Genomic DNA, 22,082 nt, shown 5'->3' with positions numbered 1-22,082 from the left:
CAGCAGGCCGCGGGGCCGGGCCCGCCCCGCCTCGGCCCCGCCTCGGCCCGGCCCCGCGCCGCTCCGCTCCGCCCCGCGGCAGGTGCCGCAGCCGCCGCCGGGAGCCGGCAGCCGGTAGGGGCCTCTCGCGGCCGGGGCCGGGGCCGGGGCGGGCAGGGCCTGCGGCCTCCGCGCCGGCGGCCCCGGGGAGCGGCGGCGCCGGGGGAGGCCGGGCCGGGCCGGGCCGACTGCCCGCGCGGGCCGGGGCCTGCGGTGGCGCCTGGCCCCGGGCGGGGGGAGGCGGCGGCCGGGGGCGGCGGCAGCTTTGGGGGTAAAACGCGGCGCGGGATCGGCGCGACCGCATAAAAAACGGGGAACCTTCCCCCCCGCCCCCCCCCGGCGGCGGCTCCCTGTGGAGGAGCCGCTTCTCGCAGGCCGAGGGGAGGCTCCGCTCCCGCCCGTGGCCGTGCCCATGGCCGTGCCCGTGGCCGCAGGCTGCGGGGTGCTGGCGGCGCCCTAGCGCGGGCGGCACGGACGGACGGACGGACGGACGGGGACGCGCCGGCGGCAGCGGGCGACGTTCGGTGGGGCGAAGCGCCAGGCCGCGCGCTGGCCCGGAGGAAGGGCTCCCGCCGCAAGCGAGCGCCCGGCCGCCGCCGCTGCCCGCTGGCCGAGGGGAGGGCGGCAGGGAGAGGCAGCCGCGGTCCGTTGCCCCGCCAGGTCCCCGGCCGAGGAGGGAGCCCGGCCCCGGCACGAGCGCGCGGCCCTCCCGTCATCGCTGCTCGGGGAAGGTGGGCTTGGGCCGGAGCTGCCCCGTCGGCTCCCTTTGTCCGGCAGGACGGACAGCGACGATGATGATGACGATGCTGCTGCCTGTCAAGGCAGCGGCGGTGTGAGCGCTGCGTAGCGAGGAGCCGTTCCGGCTAACGGATGGTGCTGCACACCGGCAAATCCCGGTGAATGAACTAGCCGGAGGCTGGAAGGCCTTTAACCATCAGAGCAGTGAGATCTTGGTCGCGGCCCCCGAGGGAACTGGAGAGGCAAAACCGCAGCAGCTTTTAAAGCCACGTTGCCTTGCTTGGTGCAGTGACAGGGATGTCACGACGGGTGCCAACATGAGGGATTGGGCTGGAGACCCTGGAGGCGCCTCCGGGTGCGGCGGGGTGGGAGCAGGGCTGGGACGGGCACCGTCACGCCGGCGTCCTCTGGATCACCCACGCAGCCCCGCTCGTGGCTGCGCTTCCGCGGAGGCCCCGCAGCAGAGGTGCTGCCCCGTGGCGCGTGGTGACAGGCGCGGGGCCTCGCAGAGCTCGGACAAACTGCCGCCAGCAGTTCACCTTGTCTTCTAGCGAAGGGCTTTAAGCTCTGCCTCCCCAAACACCTCTCCCAGCACGGTTTTCGGTATCGTATTAAAAACAAGCTCTGACGCTGCCGGGCAGACCTTCTGCACCAGGCGCAGAAAAGAGAGGTGTCAAGTGTCGTTACCGCACCCGTAATTAAGAGCTCCGTGCTTTCCTTGAGACGGAAGCTCGCTCGGAGACTGGCACCTGGCACCAGCCAGAACTTGCGGGTAGCCGCCTTGCAGGCTGTGTCTAAAATACCAGCTGGCAGACGAGATCGGCGGGGCACGTGCACCTGAGGACCCAGAGCTCTCGCTCCAGATATGCCTGGGACAGTCGAGAGAGAGGGAGCTGCTTTTTCCGAAGTAGTAGTGCTATTATATGGTCCTACATTTGCTTTCTGATAATTGCTGTAATCAGGAGAGAATATCTTGGATCGTAAAGAAGCTAGTTCTTAAAATCCCTTTTTAATAGCTGTTTTTATCGGGCCTGTAGCAGGGCCACGCGCTCCTTGTGTTGGTGTTACTACAGGTGCGTACGCGTGCTGCATGTATGGAAGTACGGTGCTAGCTTTTTCAATGCGCAGGCACGCTGACTTCATCTTTGTGTCAAGCCGAGGAAAAGATTGATGGCTGCCAGGTGGGAAAAGGAGGAAATAGTATTTGAGTAATATGGAGATTAAAATAATGCTGAAGACAGCAGGCGTGAACAGCATACTTGCACGCTTCTCAACAGGTACACCAGCTTCGGAGGAAAACATCAAACCAGCAGCGGTGCGAAGCTGCTCCCCGCGCTGATCTGCTGCAAACAGGGAGGACGAGAGAGGTGGAAAACAAAAAATTGCAGATGTGAGAAATGAGCCGGGGTCTCCTGTGCAAATCAAGCAATATGATTGTTATATATTGCTATTAGTGAGGGGCCTTCGTATTAGCGGTAATGTTTTCTTTACCTTAGATGGTGATTTTACAGCCCTGAACACGTCTACATGGACAGGGTTCACGTAGACATTCCCACCTGTGGATGTCCCCAAGCCGCCTTTGATAGCCAGTCTCTTAATTTGGAAAGAAAACCCTCCTTATCTTGCCCTAACAGGCTAGCTACCTATGAGTGTTTTTTGGAAGGGGTGTTTTTGGAAGGAGTGTTCTTGCTTTAAGTTAACACACTTAATTGTTTTCTGTTGCATTTATTTTCCATCTTACAACCATAAATTCCATCTTACTGTAGCACGTGGCCGTCCCATGTTGTACCTATATTTCGTCTTTATTTACTTGTGGCTGTGCGTGGCCACGGTGGAAAAGAATCTTATTTTAAATTTGAACTGTGAGAGCCTGTTTGGTTCAGGATGTTTTCTTGAGCTTTTGTCCGGGAGTTGGCAGCAAGGCAGGTCCCGCTGCTGGGAACGGGTTACGTCTCCGGGAGCCGCCTTGGCGGGGTGCGTTTCCCTGCCGTGGCCGGGACCTGCAGGGAGAGGCTCTTCCGCCACGGGGGAGCGGTGAGTTAGACTCTCCGAGCTTCCCCCGTAGTTTCATACTGGCTCTCTGAACAAAATAATCTATTCTAGAAGCAAACGGGCTTTGCAGAAGGGAAAAATCACGGCGGTCTGGGATCCTGCAGCATGTGCATCTCCCTGCTGGGATCCCGAGAAAGTGAACTGCAGGTTTTTTTACAAACGTATCCTGAAGCAGAATTATTTTGCTGGAGAAATACAGCCCCCTCCGTAGTTTGTGAGGAGTAGCTGAATAATTGGATTAGAAATCAGCCGTCGTTGCTCAGAAATCCCTCGCGCTCCCTTTCTAAGCCCCGCAGCTGGCAGAGGAGGTATAATCTTTTAGCTCATGGGTGAATGCACAAGCTTACTCTCCTGCGGAGAATTATTTTAAAAATGGATTTCGTTTCGGTCGCAGAACAAAGATTGTCACGTTGGACGTGAAACTTAACCGTGGCTTGGCCTTCCAGGGGGCTGGAGGAGCCGTGCCGGGGCTGGCTGCGAAACGGGAGCGCCGGGAAGAGCTGGCTTGTGCAGACCCTTGCTGCAGCCTGTGAGGCCTTGTGCTGTGGGGATGGCAATGCAAAGCATCAGGGCGTAAGTCGGGAGCGGTTTGCGTCGGGGTGCCGGCACGCTGCGAGCAGGCGTCGTGGTGCGAGGCTGGTGCCTGGGAGCATGGGCAGCTCTGCCTAACGCAGCCAGGGCTAAATTCGCCTCTCTCGAGCGGAGAAGGGGGTGCGACTGCTTTTTATAGCAGTACCATGTGTTCGCAGGGCTTTTAAAAATAAAGGTTAATATGTTCTGGATTGGCTTGGTAGCGTCTCTGAGACCCAGGGCAGCTGCTGTCCGTGTTGTCACTCTTTCCCTTTTGTTTGTTCGGGTTTTTTTCCCCCGAATTGCCGTGACTCAGCCCATCCCTGCTGCCCTCTGAGCTTGCTGCTTTCTGCACAGGCTGTGCTTGGGACAGCGGTTCCTTGCTGGTAGGAACAAGGGGAGCGTTGTGTTGGTTTGGTTTTTTTCCTCTGGCCGATCGTAACGTCCTGCTTTCCTCTGAGCTTTGCCTTGTTCCCTGATGGCTGCAGCAGCCTAAACTGATGTTCTCCATGTAGGGCCCGGCCTTACCCCCGTACCAAAGGGACCCTCCGGGGATGATTCGGGCTGTGATCCTTGTCTCGCACCTGCTTCTCCCGTGCAGCGGGACAGTGGCGACGCTCCTGAGAGCGCGGAGAGTTGTTACAGCTGTGTAATGCTTTAAAACCCGTCTTTTAGCCTCTCTGACCCCGAGGCCTCTGCCACGCGTGGCTTTTCCGTGCTGTGCCTCGCGAGCGGTGCAGGCAGGGGAGGATCCCTTCGCAACGCCGCGACGGACGAGCGCAGCGCGTTGGCAATACGGCGGTCTCCGTCGCGGGGCTGAGAGAGGGCGGCTCCTGTTCGGCTCGGATGGCCAAGCGCGGTTCCGGACGCGTGCCACCCCCGCGCGTAACGTCACGAGTCAGGGGAAAACGTGAGCGAGGATTTGAAAACGACAAAAAGCAGCTTTCTGGCACCTTAACTAGTTACCCCCCTCTGCCCGTGGACTGCAGAGGCTGGCGATGGGGAGGGCGCGCTGGGATTAGTGCATCGGAAAGGATTTCAAAGAGACTAACACGGCTCCTCGCTGCCGAGGGCTCTGGGCTTTCTTCCGAAGTTTGTTCCTCTGGGGAAAGCCGCCCGCCGGGGCCGGTCGTGTTCCCGGGCCAGGTTTGCTGGCTGCCAGGCTTGCTACGCTGGTGTGGAAGTGAAGGTGGTATCTAATATCTAACAATCTTCGCTGGGTTTTAGCTTTATTAAGAGCAGAGCTCCTTCTGTCAAGACTTAGTTGAGAGTATGTGCGTGTGGGGAGTAGCCCGAGATATTGTCGATTTTGCTTTTAAAATACGGTTGGCTTTTATTAAAAAAACAGAGATGTTTTGTGTTTTCTCCAAGTCCGTGGTTACCAAAAGCAATTGCTCAGACAAAAGCACCGGAGAACTCGAAATACAAGGGCTACGCTCCTCCTTAGCCACCCCTCCGCATTTTTGGAAACGCTGGCTTGTTGTTAAGCCAACCAAGATAAAAGCTTTTCTGTGTGAGAAAGCGCCGAGAACATCCCCTGCCAGATTAAATTAGCCTTTCTGAGAATAACTTAGCTGTTGTGATGTAGACAGGCCCGGCGCTCTGCAGCTGTGAGACCCGCTCGTGCTGGCACCCGCTGCAGATAACTTACATGATGGACGCAAAAGCTGCGCTCAGGGTAGTGCTGTTAGCGTAGGATGGAGAGCAGAGGAAGGCAATAGCAGGAGGAGTTCCAGTTCCTCCAAAATCTCAGTATAGTCTTTGAGCAAGAGAGTGGCAGTGGGGTTTGAAACCCTTTCCCTCACCATCAAAAAAATCAGCTGTCCCCCAGGGCTTCCTGTAGCTCTCAGAGATGTCACCTGGAGCATGTTCGTCTTTCAGGACTGGAGGTTCCCCCAAAGTCTTTTGCTTTGAGCTGCAGGCACAGTTATTTTAGCCACACTCATTTTTCCAAAGTGCCACCGTTCAGGACACACTGGCTCGGTGGAGAGCTCACTTTCGAGCTGGCTGCTGGGATGTGCTGATGAGAGAGAAGGGTTTGCTGCTTGTTTAGCGTCGTGGATGTGGGAGCTGTTCTGTTCGTCAGGCCCAGGAGATGCTTTCGGTGCTGAATGCTCCAGAGCAGCTGGGAGATAAATGTAATTTAATGTAATTCATGTAACTGGATTGTAATTCTATGTAATTGAATTTTCACCAGTCTCTCCTGCTCTGAGAGTAGTGACCCAGGTTTAGGACTCTTCTGCTCCAGAGACTCTTAGAAAACCTTCTGACCAACAAAGCTTTTAATCTTAAAGTAAAGCAGTGAGGCGTCAACTTGGCAGAGAGGCAGATGAAAGATTTAGAAAAACTTAAAATAGACTTGAGGAAGTGTGTTGGGACTATTAGAGATGCTTTAAATTCAGTTGCTGCGTCTAGATTTTCAGCCAGAGGTCTTCTGCTTTCTTTGTCCGCAGTCGTGGTGTGGCTCGTGTGCGCGTGTGCCAGAACTGGGACGGTGGCTGGAGCTGTGGCCTGGAGAGGTACGGGGACGTCAGCGCTCTTCCTTCGCCCTTGTTTTCAGGGAGCGTTCGGCGCTGCGTGCCCGGTTGCCAGCGTTGCTGAAGTTGGCCAGCTGATCTGTATTTTGGGCAGGTACTGGTCGGATCCACTTACGTTTAAGCGAACGAGGATGAGGAGGTGGCTGCGCGTGTCTTAGCTGCCTCCGCTGGCGGGACGGCCGTGTATTGCCTTGAGCGAGCAGCAGCGGCAAATTAGGGTCACGGGGAAGCAGCTTTTGGCTTGATCCGCGGGACAGGTACGTAGCAAGGGGCTCCGTGCTGTCATTCGACAGCTAGTGGCGGAGTTTCGGGGAAGGGGTCATGAGACCATTGGCAGAAATTGGGTGCTGCAAGCTGAAACCAAAATGACAAAATATTTAGGAATCAAAATGAGTGTCCTGGGCTGGAAAGTCAGTGCAGTCTAGCAGGTCTGGCTAGACCGAGAGGGAGAAATGGGGCCGGGAGGAACTGTATGACTCGGGGCCGATCCCTGTGCTCCAGCCGAGCCGTTGCAGTACTGTTGGAGATGGCCCAGCACTGGATGGACACACTCGGTGGCTTTTGATTAACCAGCAATTTCCCCATCTTGAGCTGGGACATTGCAGTGTGTCCGTGAGCAGCCCAGATGAACCGAGTTTGGGAGCAGAGAAGTGCATGGTACCATCCTCCCATCAAACTGCCAGAGGGAGAGAAAACCTGCCGCTAGCAGGGCCCTGGGTCTCCCACAGAGACTTTCCAGTCTGGACTGCTGCCTCCCTCGCTAAAACGGGAAGCTCTGGTCGCACTGTGGGAGCAAGAAGCTGAACGTGGTGATGTGAGTGGTCTCAGCACAGCGAGGTTCCTGCCAGTGCCTGTTTCCAGATGTGCGCAGGTCCTCCTTGTTAGTGGTAGGACGCAGGAGACATCTCAGATTTTACACGTGTGCTCGTGCTTTAACCCCAAACCACGTGTCTTTGCAAAGAATAAGCCATGACTTTAAATAATATTGAGCGACTTGGAGCATTTCTCAGTCATTCTCAGGAAAACCAGCAAGGTGACACTGTACCTGTTAAATCTGAATGTCAGCAGTGTCTCTGGTGCCAAGGCAGGGTTATTTGTGGGGAGAGAGATGCTAATGCTGTTAGAGACTGGAGCTGCTTGTGCAGCAAGCTGGTACTGCGCCCTGGGTAAGAAAACATCCGTATTTTGACATGCGTTTTGTACATCTCTTGGAAGGGAAATGGGTCTGGAATCACCATCAGTGTATTCACAGTTATTTCATTGTGTTCGTAGGCTCTTGGGCTCTGATTAATTCTGAAGCTGAAATGCAGCTACGTCTCCCCTAAAGTGCTGGTTCGGTATGCCTCTGATTTGCTCCTCTCCTGCAGCTTAGTGTGGTACTTAATGGAAGTCACGCAGCTAATCAGTTTGATTCAGAAAGTGATGTAGCCATATTATTTGACTTTCTCTCAAAAAAATTCAGCAGAATGAGGTAACAATGGGCAAATGGGGTGGGTAAGGGAATAAAATACATGAAATATTGTTTGGGGAAGGAAATTTAAAAAATCTTGAATTGCACCGGGCGAAGTAGTCAGTAATCATTCTGTATTCATTTGCTCCGTGTGAGAATTAGGAGGCGCCCAGTGAAAAGGGCAGGCAGCAGACTGCAGCAGCAGGAGACGTTTTCCTACCTGTCACTAAAAAGCAGCCCTCGCCCCTGCGGTACGTGGCAGAGCGCAGAGAGCTGCTGGGCTGTACGGAGATCAGGGTGGTCCCCGATCTCTGAAACACCAGTGTTGGGGGTGAGAGAGCCTGACGGAGGGGTCGTTTTGTCTTTGCTTTCTTCCTCCGCTCGTCCTTCAGCATCCGTTACGGGTTGCCATCAGAGATGAGATTCAGAGCTGTGGCTGCCTTAAATGCAAGGGGCCTGCTGGGCGTCTGTCCGGTCTCCGCTTGGACTTTTATTGCAGTTAAGTTTTGTGAGCTGGGGATTTTGTTTCTTTGTTTAAAGAAGCAATTATTCTTGTGGCCTAGTTAGCATTTGGTGTTACGTCAAATCGTGGTAGTACTGGAGTGGAGCTCGGTTGCAGGTTATGGGAGTATGCTAGGAAGCGAATGTTCGAAAGGATGACGTGATGCAGTGCTCATCCGCTCAGGGTAAAAATTAGGTGGATGTACTGGACTTGCAGGTCAGCCACTGAAATCCCTGGGTGTTTTCCTGGGGATGTTATCAGGCATTAGAGGGGGCCGTGTGTGCGCTTCGGTGAAAGCCTCGCTGCCCAGCTCTGCTGGCTGCCGGGGAAGTGGCCTGCAGCACCCTCCTGGTCTTACCTGAGCCTTCCTGGAGCAGACCGCTAAGGAGCAGAGGAGCTCAGGTTCGTCTTTAGTGTTTCTTTTACTTCGGATCAGTGCATCCCTGAGAGCACCCGGCACGTTATAGTCTCTCTTTCGTTATGAGGCCAGGTCACCGGCTGATAATGTCTAAAGAGAAGGTAGCCCTGAGTGGGAGGGTGGGTTTTGTTCTCCAGGCAGTCTAGCCGCAGCATGCTCCCTGCCTGCTCAGGAAACTGTTTGTTGGAGGGATAAATACAGCTGCTCGGGTGGCCCAGAGTGCTCTGTGCGTGCCCAGGCCGCCCCTGGAGCCGCGACGTGTGAAAAGGCTGGAGCCCGGTTCCCGGGAGGGGCTGCCGCAGCCTGGGACAACGGCTCCTCGCTCGCCGCTGGCTCGCGGGCTCCCTCGCAGCCCCTCTCGGTGCCGGCGGCGTTGAGCTCTGCGGAGCCGGGGACGCTTGCTGCAGCTGCGTGCGCTGCAGCTCGGACACCCGCAGCACAGAGCAGAGCTCGCCGCGTGCCTTCTGTTCGCTTCGGCTGGTTTTGCTTTAAATGTTCAGGTTAACCAGGTCCTGGCGATGCCAACACCGGTGTCGGTGCCGAGAGCCAAGCCCGTCCGAGAGCCAAGCCCGTCGGAGGCGAAGAGCCCTGGAGAGAGCCCCGCGGCGCAGCAGGTCCTCCCAGGCGCTCCTCCCCGCCCGTAACCCTTTGTGGGTGTTGCAGATAAACCATCCTCGCCTTGAACAGGGAGATTTTGGGTCGGGTTTTCCTGACGTCCACACAGAGGAGCTGCGAGAAGCAGTAATCTGAATTTCTGGCTGAGGACAGCTGAGCCCGGGCTGCCTGGGAGATTATCTGACTGCTTTGGATTTAATCCTCTGGGAAATCCTGCTTTGGACACAACACCTGGCTTTCAGCAAGGATCCTGCTCTTACTGAATTTGCCTGCTGGGTTACCCCGGCACGTGGAGGTCCAAGGGTTTGTCCAGGGTCCCAAGGTAGGGTGACTGGAATGGGGGCTGCTCCTGCAGAGTCGCGTGCGGCAGAGCAGCGTGGGGAGCTTCGGCCGGCGGACGTAGCTGGACTGCTGAGGTGAACCACGGTCTCCTCCTGGGCACGCGAGCCTCCGTTTTCGAGTACGGCTTTGCCAGCAGAGCTCTGCGTCCTGCACCGAGGGAAGAGCCTGGCCCTGGGGCAGGGAGCAGTTTCCTGCGGCTGAAACCTGCCTGCAGAAGCGTGGGAGAGATCTGCCGTCCTGCAGCAGCCTGGCTGCGCCCGCGCGGGGGGTTTTCCCTCCGAGGTGGTGAGCGAGCACGTGGCTCGTGGCTCGCGCTGGGGAAAGGCGGCTGAGTCACGCAGGAAGAGAGCGGGCCTTTCCCTTAGCCCGTGACCCGCGTTTCGGTGCGTGCGGGAGGCCTGCGCACTCCTGCCGTTCCGCCCGTGACCTGGGAGGGTGAATTTATGAGGCACCGCTAGGGTTAAGGGGGGGTGACGGAGGGGACGCGCGCTGCTTGGTCCAGCGCTGTCAGCGTATCCCCTCCCTAAGGAGGCTGCCGCGCTCTGCTGCGTTTGTCGCTTCCCTCCTGGCTCCGGGGAGACGTCCGCAGGCTGGAGACAGCAGACGCGCCTGGGAAGGGCGAAGGCGGAGGAGGCGGTTTGACTCACTCACATAGAAAAAATCTTCTGTTCTGCAGAAGACACCAGGCAGGAGTAACCACTGGAGCTGCTTTTACAGCCGGGATTTTTGCTGTAGTTCCTTTCGAGGTAAGAGCCGTCGGCTGCAGCTCGCGGTGGCACTGCCAGGAGCGGGGGGAGCCGAGCCATGACCCCGCGAGCGGGCACGCACGCGGAGGGGCAGCGGTGGCGGCTTGCTCCGCGGCTCGGGTGTAACGCAAGAGCAGCAGGACCAGGCTGGGGATGCTCCGAGGCTGACTGTGATCGCCACGGCGAGGACGTGGCTCCGGCCACCTCTCATCCAGCAGTGCTCAGTGCAGAGACTCTCCTCGCTGCTCTTAAAGCCCTTTCGAGGGGTAACATGCTTTCCATCAAATGACATTTTTCTAGCATCTCATCTGCCTTTTGTGCTCATACCCAGCACGTGTGTCTGTCTTCTTATTCCCAGTATTCTCTCCTTTAAATCTTCAAACAGCAGGTAAATACTTTCTTTTTCTTTTTTTTGTCCAAGTGTTTTCCTAGCAGACAGCGTAAGATGCCTGCCAGACGAGGCTGAGCAGCGGCAGCGGCCTGTCTGAAGGACCATGCCCAGCTGAGTCCCAGCTTTGTCGGCCTTTATCAGTGTTTGATTTCTACGAGACCTTGCCGTTGAACTCTTCCAAGAGATTTTCTGGCTGTGCAGCCCTGTCTCTGGAGCAGCTAGAGGCCCTGGGGTGGGAGGAGGAGGTGGTGGCAGCCACAGCACTGGTCCAAGGGAAGGAAGCTGGCCTCCCTGAGGGAGGGAGCCCTGTTCACTCAGAGCTCTCAGCTTCGCTTTTAAAGAGGTTTTTACAAAAGCCTGGAAGCTGAAATTTGTGTCTATGTTTGATGTGCAAAGAAACTGAAAGTGGTCGCATCCTTTTGTTTATTCATTTTAATCTTAGTGTGCTTTTTCCTCTTAGAAAGATCAGAAGTTAGTTTTTGTGGAGGAAGATCTCCAAAAACGTGTGTGGGGGGCTTTTGAAGGTCTGACGTTACCGATCATGGCTGAGGATTAGCAAAGCCCGCTTCCTGTCGCCGTGGCTAGAGCCGCGGCCCAGGTAGGCCGTACAAAGCCAAAGCACCGCGCCTCTCCCGTTGTCACACGCAGAAGGAGCAAGGACAGCGCAGACCGCGTCTCCGCTCGTTGGAGTGGTCCTCAGAAGAGCTGCGCTGCGAGGCCGGCTCAGAGCTGCTCAGCCCGGCGCCGTCAGGGTTTCGCGGGGGTCAGACCTGCCCGCGGTCCGGTCCCTCCTTTGGTTTGTCTCATCCGCGGTGGCTTCGTATGGGAGAAGGCGGCTCGAAGCACACGCAGCTTCCGCCTGGCCAGAGCGCGGGGTTCACAGAGCCAGTGTCCGGGTCTCCAAGCAGTGCAGCCTAACGGGCAGCAGCTCGATTTAGGGCCGAAGCTGCCCTTTTTGTGGCATGGTATTTCCAATGCGCTGAGCTGGTTGGTGGCTGTGCTTGTGGGGCACGTTATCAGAGGCTCAGCTGGCACCCGTGCTGGTGGCACAGCGTTACCTGCTGCCTGGTCCCGCCGCACGCCGTGCTTTAGTTGATTTTGGCGAGTGCTGCCCACCAGACCTGTCGCAGGAGCAGGTCTGCCCGGCAGACCTTGCCTCTTGCCCTGTTTGAAACCCAGACTGTGTCTGCAGTGAGCCTGCGCGACTGGACAGAGGGGCAAATACAGCCAGCGGGGAAAATGTGCTGTGCGTGAGAGAGGTGTTTTGGGGAGCTGAGAACAAACCTGGACCCTAACGCGTCCGTGCACTTCCCTCATCGCCTCTGGGAGCAGCTGGCAGAGCTTTGTGGTTGCCAGTTGTGGATGTATCAGTAATGGGCACCGTAGGGAAGCTTGCGGTATCGATCACCAGGAAATCTGGAGCCTTGCTTGCTGAAGAAGCCTTGCGTTTAAGCACGCAGGGCCGTGCGCGCTGTCCTGCTTGCCCCGCGGCTGTGCTCGCTGCTGTAGAGAAGCTTTGGACAGGGCTCTCCGGCTGGGAGTTAACCCCGGGTCTGGGACGATATCCAAAGGGACCTGTGGACACAGGCTGGCTCTTCTCCTTGCCCAAAAGCTGCCTCCAACAGCACCCTGGGCCGATCAGGTAGAGGAGAGCCAGCCATAGGGGAGGACGCGTGGATCACCCACGAAGGCCACGAGCTCCCAGGACGGTGGAGGAGGACCAGGCGTGTCCCCGTAGAGCCGCAGGGCAGTGCCGCTGGAGCAGCGAGGCCCGGCACAATCTGCCGCGCTGTCCATCCTGCGGCAGCACGTGGCGGGGAGCGTGCCGGCCCAGGCTCTCCTTCGGCGGGAGACGTGTGCCGTGGCCACGCAGCTGAGCACCGCTTCGGGTCTCCGCCGCGGCGGTCCTGGACTCGAGGGAGGGAGCAGGTTTGCGTTCAAAACGCAGTGCAGAAATACCCCGCAAGGGTTTGGTGTGTTCAGTCTAGCAAAATGAAGGCTGAGTCAGGATATAATGGCAGTTTGCAGATAGCAGGGAGTGAAGGAAAGCTGTTCAGGCACAAGAACAGATGGTTATAATCTGGCTACAAATAAACCTAGGCTAGAAACTGGGATTCCTACCCAGCAAAGCAGTGAGGGCCTGGAATGGGCGTCCCACGGGAGCAGCAGGAGCAGGATGACCAACGTGCTGCTGGCATGTGAAGGGAAGTTTTGATGTGTTGTCCCCAAAGAGGGAAGGGACGGGATGATCCAGCAGGTCCCCTCTGTCCTCTGATCCTTGCTGTGCTTGGTTTGTCATGCTGCCGGCCCATGGGTGCCCTCTTTTTGTCCCCTGGTTTTCACCAGGGCAGCATTTCCAAGGATGGTGTGGTGGTTTGATCTGCTGTATTTAATCTGCAAAGTAGAGGAGCCGGGTGATTTGACCAGCAGAAGCTGTACTCTATTCTGCCACTTTAGAAGAATTAATCTGCATTTTTTCCTGGAAATAGCATCTCTTCTGTCCCTCCTCCTACTGGTAACCAACTCCTTTTGAGTTTCACGATCACGAGATGGCTCCTTGCTCCCAAAGGACCTGCACTAGACATTTGCAGTTCCATCAGATCTTGAACTTAAGTCCTGGTGAACTTAGCCTGAACTATCTGTAAAGCTGTTTTGTTCCTAGGTGTGCAGTTTCGGGGGGGGGGGGTTGTTCCAGTAAGGCCCAGTGTGGAGGCAGTTTCAGCAGGCTGGAGGGGCTGTCACTGGGAGTGTCTCTTCTTCCGTAAAAACCACTTGTTTCATCTGAGCTGCTTTTATGGGATAGAAATGCATTGGCGTTGCAGCTTGAATAAACCAACGTGGTTAAAGTAGGTTGGCTTTCTAGTACGGGCTGGTGCTTTACACCCCGGTGAGAGCAGCTGCTCTCCCTGCTCCCGTTCCCCGCGTAGATGCTGCTCACAGAAATGCCGGTTCTCCGCAGGGGTCTTGCGGAGGAGCTCCAGAGCGAGAGCGGCCCTGGCACCGCCGTGGGGATGTGCGTGCTTCGCTTCGGCCAGGTTGCTTCGGAGTGGGAGCACTGCAGGGGCTTTTGTACCAGCGCTGAGTGATGTTCTGGGCTGGCTCCCATCCGGCGCCAGCCGGGCCGGAGAAGGGGATCCTTGTGCCCTCGGGCTCCCCGTGGAGTTCCCTAGCAGAAATAGCCGGAAGCTGGTTTTGTGCTTCTTGCGTAAAGATAAAAGAAAGCACAGGCGAAACAGCTTCTGAGAGGCTTAAAAGCCTCAGGCTTTCTTCTCCTTCCAAGAAGGGCACAGGCCAGCGTCTTGCTCTTCAGGGAGCGCTCTTAATAAGTGCGCAGGATATCGCATTAGGAGTGACTGAGTCTGCTAAGACCGAGCAGAACAGCTCTGCAGACCGTGAGTGTCCTTCCTTCCGCGCAGCGTGTGCTCGGCTCTGAGGTCTCCTGACCCGTCGCCCTCGTGGCTGCCTTTTCCCGCTGATCAGGGTGGCCCGTGCTTCCTGCAGCGTGCTCGAGCCCAGGTGGGGACGAGTCCTTCCATCCAGGGGCTCCGTCCATCACTGAATAGCTTCACGCACACCGGAATAAGCCTGGCTTGCCCTTTCGGCCGTGGCCCTGGCCCCCCCGGGTTCAGCTGCGTTGGAGTGAACATCTCAGCTCCGCGACGAGTTGGGATGTCTCTGCTGCAGGTTAGGGCTGGGGGCGGTGTCCTTGGGAAACGCACGGCGCTGCCCTTTCCCGAGCCAAAGGACTTGCTCTGGGCACGCGCTGCTCTCCTGCCCCGGGTGGCACTGCCTCGGCCGCGGAGGCTGGGCAGGCCTGGGCTGGGGCGGCGCGGAGGACTTAGCACCTGGGCGGCTGCTGGAAACGTCCCTTTCGAATGTTTCAAGGCAGACGTAATGCAACGCTTCCCGGACGGTCTGATCTTTATCTCCACAAGCTGGTAAACAGGAGAAGGCTGCTCTGAGGAGGAAAGCTGAGGCCTGCGCTGCTGCTGCGTGAGTGGTGTTCCTAGGGGCGACGAGTGGAGGATGTGGGCGGCGTTGTCCCTTAGTCTCTTGGGTTGCCTCTTGGGTTTTCTCGCTAGCGGCTTAGATGATTACTGGGTGAGAAAGGCCTGGGTGTATTGAAAGCAGTGATCAGAAAGCAGCATCTGAGTGGTAATGGGAGATGTGTTAGATTACAAAAGCCATGGGCTCGGCTGGCCTGCGAGGCGAAGAAAAGCTCTCTGGGGGATCACTGTCTCTGGGCTCATCCGGGAACCCCGGCAAGCACGGAGAAGAGCAGGTCCAAGGCACTGAGGTGCCTGTGTATGCGGGCTGGGTTGGTTGCCTACTCTCAGAAGAATAAGTCCTCTTTTTCCTTACACCCTGGCGAAGCTAAAAAGAGCACAGCTCAATTTGTAGCATTGTAGGTCACTGAAGGAGAATGATGGCTCTGCAGTGCTTGGCACTTCGAGTACCGGCTGCTTTCCTCAGCCTGGAAGTGCTCTGTGCAGCGACAGCTCTGCTGTAAACATTACAGGGACCATCCCTCCTTTCCCCTCGGCTTTTAAGGAAGGAATTTGGGAGGGAAGCAGGAGGAAGACGACTCCCCAGCTGCCACAGTACTGCACTTTGAAGCTGGGTGTCTGGAACATATCACTGAAGACCTCTGAGAAGAAACGTTGGTCATTAAATACAGACGTCCTGGGGAGACCATATGGCCATCTGGGCTTTGCTCGGTTCCCGGGGGTGTCGGCAAGCTTCTCCACGACTGACAACTCGTGATCATGCTCCTCGATAGACTTGTGATTTCGTGCCACCTTGCAGGAGGCTGCTCGGAGAGACAGACAGGGCAGGCTGGAAAAGCAAACAGCTCGGGGGGAGAGCGATCTTACTGCCTGTGCTCGCTGGAGCCTTGTCTTCGCCCGGCCGAGCAGCTGCAGAGGGAGGTGGTTGTGCGCCGCGGGCACCTCCCCGTCTCCACGCTTCGTGCCGTCGAGCAGCGTCTCCCGGGCTTGCTGGCCGTGCCTGGCGGTGACGGGGCAGCAGTGCCCGCTCTGGTCTTCTCCTGGTCTCCAGGGCCACCCTGGCTCTGCCCCGGCACAGCCTGCGGGAAGAAGGGCTTTTGCTGGGGTGGTTGCGGCCTGGATGTGTTTTCCCTGCTCAGTCGGGGCTGCCGGAGCTGGCTGAAAAGGCGCCGTGCAGCCAGCGCCGTCCTCCGCGAGCGCCCCGACCTGCCCGTAGCGAGATCAGGACAAGCGCGGGCACATCTGGCCCTTTGGGGACGAAGGCGGGGGATTGGGGTCGCCGTGCTCCGGCCCCGAGGGGAGCTCCTGGCGCTGCTCCCCCGGGCGCTGACAGCAGTGTCACCGTGTCCCCGGCCCCATGCCTCCTGGCAGCCTGCCGGAGCACAGCGTGAGCAGCCTCTCGTCTCTGTTTCCCAGTTTGGTCACGTCCTACCAGGCGTAACTGAGCCAGAGGAACCAGGGAAGTCGGGTCTCTGGATGTCGTTGCGCCTCCCTGGAGATCGGAGCGAACGGCCGGCTCCGTTCCCCGACGTGTCCCCTCCTTGGCCTGCTGCTGCAGCCAGGACACGGCTCGAGGAGCGCTCGCGAGCGTGCCCAGGGCTCAGCCCTTGGTGGCACCAGGGCCTGCTGGCCGTCGCCTCTGCAAGCCTTCCTGCCCACTGCCTTTCTGTACCCAGCCGCCGGCTCGGCTTCCCTGCACACGGGGTTTGTAGCAGTGCAGTGGCAACGTGGCCGTCCGTCAGCGGCAGGTGAGGCTGTGCTGGCCGTGCGCCCGGTGCCGTCACCTGCCGCGCTTGGGGCTGAGTCCCTTCGCGCTCGACCAGGGCCGGGGGAGTGGCTGGGTGCCCCTGGCCCTGTGCAAGCCCCGCTCTGCGCAGCCGTGGCTCTGGTTCACCCTGTCCCCTGGCAGGAGTTGCTGGGGGCGAGGTGAATCCCCCTGGCCCTGGGCACGTGGCCTCCGTCCTGCCGAGGCTGGGCGGTCGTGCCTGCCATTGGGGGCCACGTGTGAGAACCGGCTCCCAACCAGCGCCACTGTCCCCTTGAGCGATCCCAGGAGCGGATGGGTTTGGCTTGGTGGCTAAGACTGCTCTGTCGCAGTGGCTCCTCTAACTCACTTGCTCTCTTCTTTCCAACAGCTTTGGTGGGATAAGACGGCTTCCAAACTACGTGGCTTAGAAGAATTATTGCTTTCTTAGCTCTGTCGAAGCCTCCGAGCTCATTGCTACAAGGAAGAGAAAGGTAAATTTTCTGATGCTTAAAGCTGGTCTCCTCCTAACTCAATGAGCCTATTTAGAGATGCTCTCTCTGAATTTGCTCCTTCCCCACAAAGTTTATGCTTGAGGTTCAATGGAGAGATGTCCTGCCTCCCCTTCCAGGGCAGGTTTGCCTGGTTGGTATCGGGGGAGCCTGTAGTCAGCTTGGGCATCTCGTTCCTATTTTTGGTCCTGCATGGTGCAGCTGAGGCCCTTGGTAGAGTGGCTTCCATCCCAGTAACACCCAAGCACGTGGGAAATGATTTCGAGAACTGCACTGGTGACCTGCTGTTGCACCAGCCGTGGTCTTTACAGGGGAAATGCCGCAGAGCCAGCTGAAAGATGTGTCTCACAGCCTGAGGCTGGTGCTGTGGGGTTGTGCCACCTCAGTCACCTGCCACCTCACTCCAGCTGGCCCTGCGCGGCTCTGCGCAGGTGCCGCGGTGGAGTCAAAGGCCGGCATCTTCTCCAAGGGCTTCTTTCCTCGCAGGGCGGCCCTGAGCAATGTCAAACGACCCGCCGCCGCCCTACCCGGGAGGCCCCTCGGCACCGCTGATAGAAGAGAAGCACGGCCCGCCCCCCGCGACAGGTACCCGGGGTGGACCCTCCGCGACGGGGGACCCTCTGCTCCGGCCGGATCCGGGGGGCATTGCTGAGCGGGCTGGAGCAGGGAGCGCGCGGTTTCCCTGGGAATGCCCCAGCCACGGCCTGTTCCTGCAGCTCTGCCCTGCCGTGTGCAGCACGCTGGGGAGGCTGCTGGGACGCCGGCTCTGGCCCTCCCCGATAGCTCTCCAGGGAGGCCGGGGGACAAGAGGAGAGAAGTGTCCCCGACCCAAAGCCTGGCTCTGCTCTCTGCTGGGGGTAACGTGTGGCCAATTTGGGGCTCTTGTGACCCTGGGGACAAGAGTCTGGGCTGCTCTGCTGGGCAGCTGGTTCTCATGAGTGTCCTAGAGACACTGCTGGGCGCAGAGGCACCTCACCCCTCTCCCGTCCCTGTCCCCGTGTGCTGTATGTCCCCCTCCCTGCGGTGCTCACCCCCATCCTCCCCATTTCTCAGGCTGCTCAGCTTAGCCACCGTCTCCCCACAAGCAGCTGCCGCCTCCTGCCCTGGCTGCTGACTCTGGGTTTCCTTTCAGATGGCGTCGCCCCTGCCGTGGGCCAGCCCCAGGGGGTTCCCGTCCCCCCGCCTGAATTTGGGCCCCCTCCCTACGAGCCGCCCTCGCAGCCGGGCTTCGTGCCCCCCCACATGCCCACAGACAGCTCCGGGCCCTACGTGCCGCCTGGTGAGTACGGGCGGGCTGGGCGCAGGCGGGAGCGGCGGTGGGCGACGAGGGCCAGGGGATGGGGCTGCTGTTGGAGGCTTGCAGCCCGGCTCCTCGGGGAGAGGGGACAGCCAGGACCGCGCGTGCGGAGGACGCGTGGCAGAGGTGGCCGCCCCCAAGCCTTTAAACAAGGCCGTGGTGCGGCACCAGGGTGAGCATCTGGCCTCTCCTGCCCCGCACGGAGGTTGTCACCTGTGCCCATCTCTCGTTCACAGCCGGTTTTTACCCGCACCCGGGGCCTTACCCGCCCATGGGCTACCACCCTGCCCCGGGCCACTACCCCGCTCCTGGCGGCCACACAGCGACCGTGCTTGTCCCGTCGGGGACTGCCACCACCACGGTGACCGTGCTGCAGGGAGAGATCTTCCAGGGCGCCCCGGTGCAGACGGTGTGTCCCCACTGCCAGCAAGCCATCACCACCAAGGTCACCTACGAGATCGGGTTCATGAGCTTCCTTCTCGGCTTCCTCTGCTGCTTCGTCGGGTAGGTGCTGCGAGCGGAGGGCTGGGGCCCTCCCCGCCCCCCCCCCCCCCCCCGGCCAGCTGATGACAGCCGCCCTGCAGCCGTTCTCGCTCTGCACCAGGCCCCGGTGGCCCTGTGGCTGCACTGTGCAGAGCTGGCCAAGCTGTTGGGCATGGCCGGGGGTGGGGGGGGGAGAGACGTCTCCCCAGCCCATGGCGCTTGCGAGGGCTGGTGGGGCTGCCATGTGTGCTGAACCATTACTGGGACTGCATGTGGCTTCCTAGGCTGGTCTCCGGTGTGGGGAAGTGATGGTGGCACCTCAAGGGCTGCCAGCCAGCTGTGGAGCCACTGGGCTCAGCGGGCCTCAGCGCAGGAGCCGTCTGCCCTACCGCACCAAGACGGAGCTGCAGCGTGCCGCGGTCTCTCCTCTCCTTGCAGCCAAGGGCTGGCAGGGATGGGGACTGCTGGAGGGGAAGGGGCATTTGTCCCAGACCCTTGCTCCTGTGGTGGAGGTAGGCTAGGGCTCATCCCTCGTGTTTCTCACCAGGCTTTCCCCTCCCTCAACGTGTTTCAGGATTACTGGAGCGAATCCAGCAAAGGGCTACTAGAAGGATGAAGGGACTGGAGCGGCTCCCGTGCGAGGAAAGGCTGAGCGAGCTGGGACTGTTCAGCCTGGAGACAAGAAGGCTTGGGTGGGGGGGCTTATCAATGTGTACAAGTATCTGATGAAGGGGTGTAAAGAGGACAAGGCCAGACTCATCTCAGTGGTGCCCAGCAACAGAATGAGCGGCAATGGGCACAAACTGAAACATTGGACGTTCTGTCTGACTATAAGGAAGAAAAAAAAAAAAACTTTTTTTTTTTTTCTTTTTCCTGTGAGGCTGACTGAATGGGCTGCCTAGAGAGGCTGTGGCATCTCCATCCTTGGAGACAGCTACTAAAAAACAGTCTGGACAGGGTCCTGGGTAACTTGCTCTGGGTGACCCTGCTTGGGCAGGGTTGGACTAGATGCGCTCTAAAGGCCCCTTCCAACCTCCATCAGTCTGTACTTACCCTTGCAACAACAGCAGCATGGTTGCAAGGGGCAGGATGCTTTGTGCTGCCTTTCACAGCAGAGCAGGCCATGGTGGCCTCCCAGAGGCACGTACTCACCACTCAACCCCTCTGGCCCTGGCGCTACCCCAAACCGTGGACTGGCTCTGGGGTGCTCAGGCTCACGGCTCTTTGCATCTCCCTCTGCTCCAGGTGTGATCTCTGCTGCTGCCTGATTCCTTGCCTGTTTGATGACTTCAAGGACGTGACACACACGTGTCCCAACTGCAAGGCCTATATCTACACGTACAAGCGCATGTGCTAACAGCACCCCGGGAGCCCGAGCCACTGGAATGACACCAGCCCCTCTCCTGCCGCCATCCTCGTCTATGCGTGTGCAACACTCCTTCGCTTAAACCTCTGGTGGTGTGTATGTTTGTGCCCCCGCCCCGACCCCCTCGCAGCGCTGTGACCACCTTCCCCGGGCTCCGGGCGTTGCTGTGAACGGGTCGCGTAGGGACGCTGGCACGGGTGCACAGAGGCTGCGGGAGGAGGCCCCATGTTGAGCGGCCTCCTGCAGCTACGGGCGCAGGAGCAAGGCCACACGCCTTATGCCCACGCCAGGGCACCCGGCTCGTGTGGAGCGACCTGGCAGCGTGCCGAGGCTGCTGCACACTCCCGCCCCTCACCACGTCTCCCTGGGCGGTGGGTTGGGCCTGCCTGCGAGGATGAGGAGGCAGCTGCACAGGCAGGGAGCCACCGCGGGCAGGCGGGCGTGCTGTGCCCAGGCACGTGCTCGCTCCTGGTCGCCTGCTGCGCAGCGCGGGGAAAGGGGGAGCACGGGGTGCACTGGGGCACCACCACCACCACCTCAGCTGTGCCCCCTTCGGAAGGGGCCTGGTGGAGGCTCAGTGTGACAGACCTCCTTCGGGAGGCAGAGGGGTTAGTGCCACGCATGGGTCCCCCGCTGCCGGCTCGGGGCCAGCTCAGCACAGCCCACGCGCAGCGCTGCTTCCCAAACAGGCACCCAGAGCCGCCTCCGCGGCGCAGGGCGGGACCACAGCGCTGCACCCTTGACCAGCACATCTGTCCTGCCGGAGCAGCCCTCGCGCCTGGCGGCCACTGCTGCTCAAGCTGCATGCGCCTCCTCCCAGCCCCTGCAGCTGCCGTGGCTGTTTCGGGGAGGGAAACTCCCTCGCTGTCTCTCACCCACCCTACAAACCATGAGCAAAAACGCATCCAGTGTTGCTACACGCACCCAGCACCGTAGAGTAGAGGGCTTTGTTACCCAGCCATGGCTGGCTCATCCTCTAAAACAGCTCTGGGGTAGCTAGACCCCTGCCCACCCACCCCAGAGCCCTCTCCCTTCCTCTCGCGAGCCCAGCAGGAGCTGGGGGCACCCACCCGACAGCACCCGCCCTGCAGTTACCACCGATGCACCTGATGGAGGGTCCTTGTTGCATGTGGGTCTAGGGGATTGTTTTTAATCTCACCTCATTGAGGCAAAAGGAGCAGGGCAAAGCAAGCAGTGAACCACGCTGCCAGCAGCACTGTGCCAGATGAAGGCGAGGGGACCCAGGAGCCATTTTTCAGCATCTCTCCGGCAGCTCCTCTGCCTTCCTTTCGCACCCTGCTCCTGCAGCCCAGGCAGCTGGAGCAAGCAGGCCCCACAGCAGAGCAGAGGGGCTCTGCATAAGCAGGTTTGCAAATGGTCTGGCCTGCACAGGCAGCTGCTGTTTGCTTGGACGTGAAACTGTGGCACTCATCCCACTGTCTGTATGTAAATAAATAAATAACAGATCCTGAGCTCAGTGTACAGCTTTTCTTCTCACCCTACTCCAGCCCCTCTGCAGGGCTGAGGATAAGGAGCAATTTCATGGGCAAGGGCACAGGGGTACCAAGCAGCTGCCCCAGGCCAGGGCAGGGCCTGGGTTTAGAGGCAGAGGTGGGCAGCAGGCCCTGCTCCAAGGGCTCAGCCAAAGAGGAAAAATACTGCTCCATGGCTGGGCTGGAGGGAGGCAGAAGGAGGCATGTGGTACCAAGGCCCAGCACTGCAAGGAGGCAGCTCTTTGTGTGGCACAGGACATTTTACCTGCCTCAGGGGCCAGTTTAGGCTCCTGAGATGATTAAGGGACTGGAACATCCCTCATATGAGGGAAGGCAGAGAAAACTGGGACTCTTCAGCATGGAGAAGATGTGGGGGGGGGGGGGGGAAATCTTATTAATGCATATAAATATACTATCAGGTGAGTGTAAAGAGGACAGGGCCAGACTCTTTTCAGTAGGGCCCAGTGACAGGAGAAGAAGTAACAGGCATAAACTGAAACACAGGACATTCCATCAGAACACAGGGAAAAGGCTCTTTTTGACTGTGAGGGTGACTGAGCACTGGAACAGGTTGCCCAGAGCAGTTGTGGAGCCTCCAGCCTTGCAGATATTCAAAAGCCACATGGAAGAGGTCCTGGGCAACATGCTCTAGGTGACCTTGCTTGAGCAGAGGCATGGGACTAGATGATCTCTAGAAGTCTCTTGCAACTTTAAGCATTCTGTGATTCCAGGTGAAGCATCTCCTCCCCCCACAGCTGGGGCAGAGCAGGTGAGATGTGC

At 58.8% G+C, this 22,082-nt stretch overlaps 1 protein-coding gene across 8 annotated transcripts; it reads left to right on the top strand.

Moving 5' to 3' along the window:
- The first annotated feature begins 49 nt into the window (after positions 1 to 49).
- Positions 50 to 21,281, top strand: CDIP1 (cell death inducing p53 target 1). Of its 8 annotated transcripts, none has more exons than XM_064520548.1 (7): positions 7,461 to 9,646; positions 9,940 to 10,009; positions 16,543 to 16,645; positions 17,150 to 17,248; positions 17,796 to 17,942; positions 18,197 to 18,464; positions 19,689 to 21,281. In XM_064520548.1, exons 4-7 carry the CDS (start codon positions 17,164 to 17,166, stop codon positions 19,798 to 19,800), a joined length of 612 nt encoding a protein of 203 aa, XP_064376618.1. In that variant the 5' UTR covers positions 7,461 to 9,646; positions 9,940 to 10,009; positions 16,543 to 16,645; positions 17,150 to 17,163; the 3' UTR covers positions 19,801 to 21,281. The 8 variants fall into 8 exon arrangements, with proteins under 8 accessions (XP_064376620.1, XP_064376621.1, XP_025963540.2 ...); XM_026107753.2 differs by lacking the exons at positions 7,461 to 9,646; positions 9,940 to 10,009 and adding exons at positions 13,830 to 14,084; positions 14,286 to 14,393; XM_064520550.1 differs by lacking the exons at positions 7,461 to 9,646; positions 9,940 to 10,009 and adding an exon at positions 50 to 114.
- Positions 21,282 to 22,082: the final 801 nt, after the last annotated feature.

This window comes from Dromaius novaehollandiae, chromosome 14 (genome assembly GCF_036370855.1).
Source record: "Dromaius novaehollandiae isolate bDroNov1 chromosome 14, bDroNov1.hap1, whole genome shotgun sequence".
Classification (NCBI taxonomy): domain Eukaryota; kingdom Metazoa; phylum Chordata; class Aves; order Casuariiformes; family Dromaiidae; genus Dromaius; species Dromaius novaehollandiae.
Note: the sequence above shows the minus strand (reverse complement) of the source record. Positions and strands in the feature narration are given on the sequence as shown.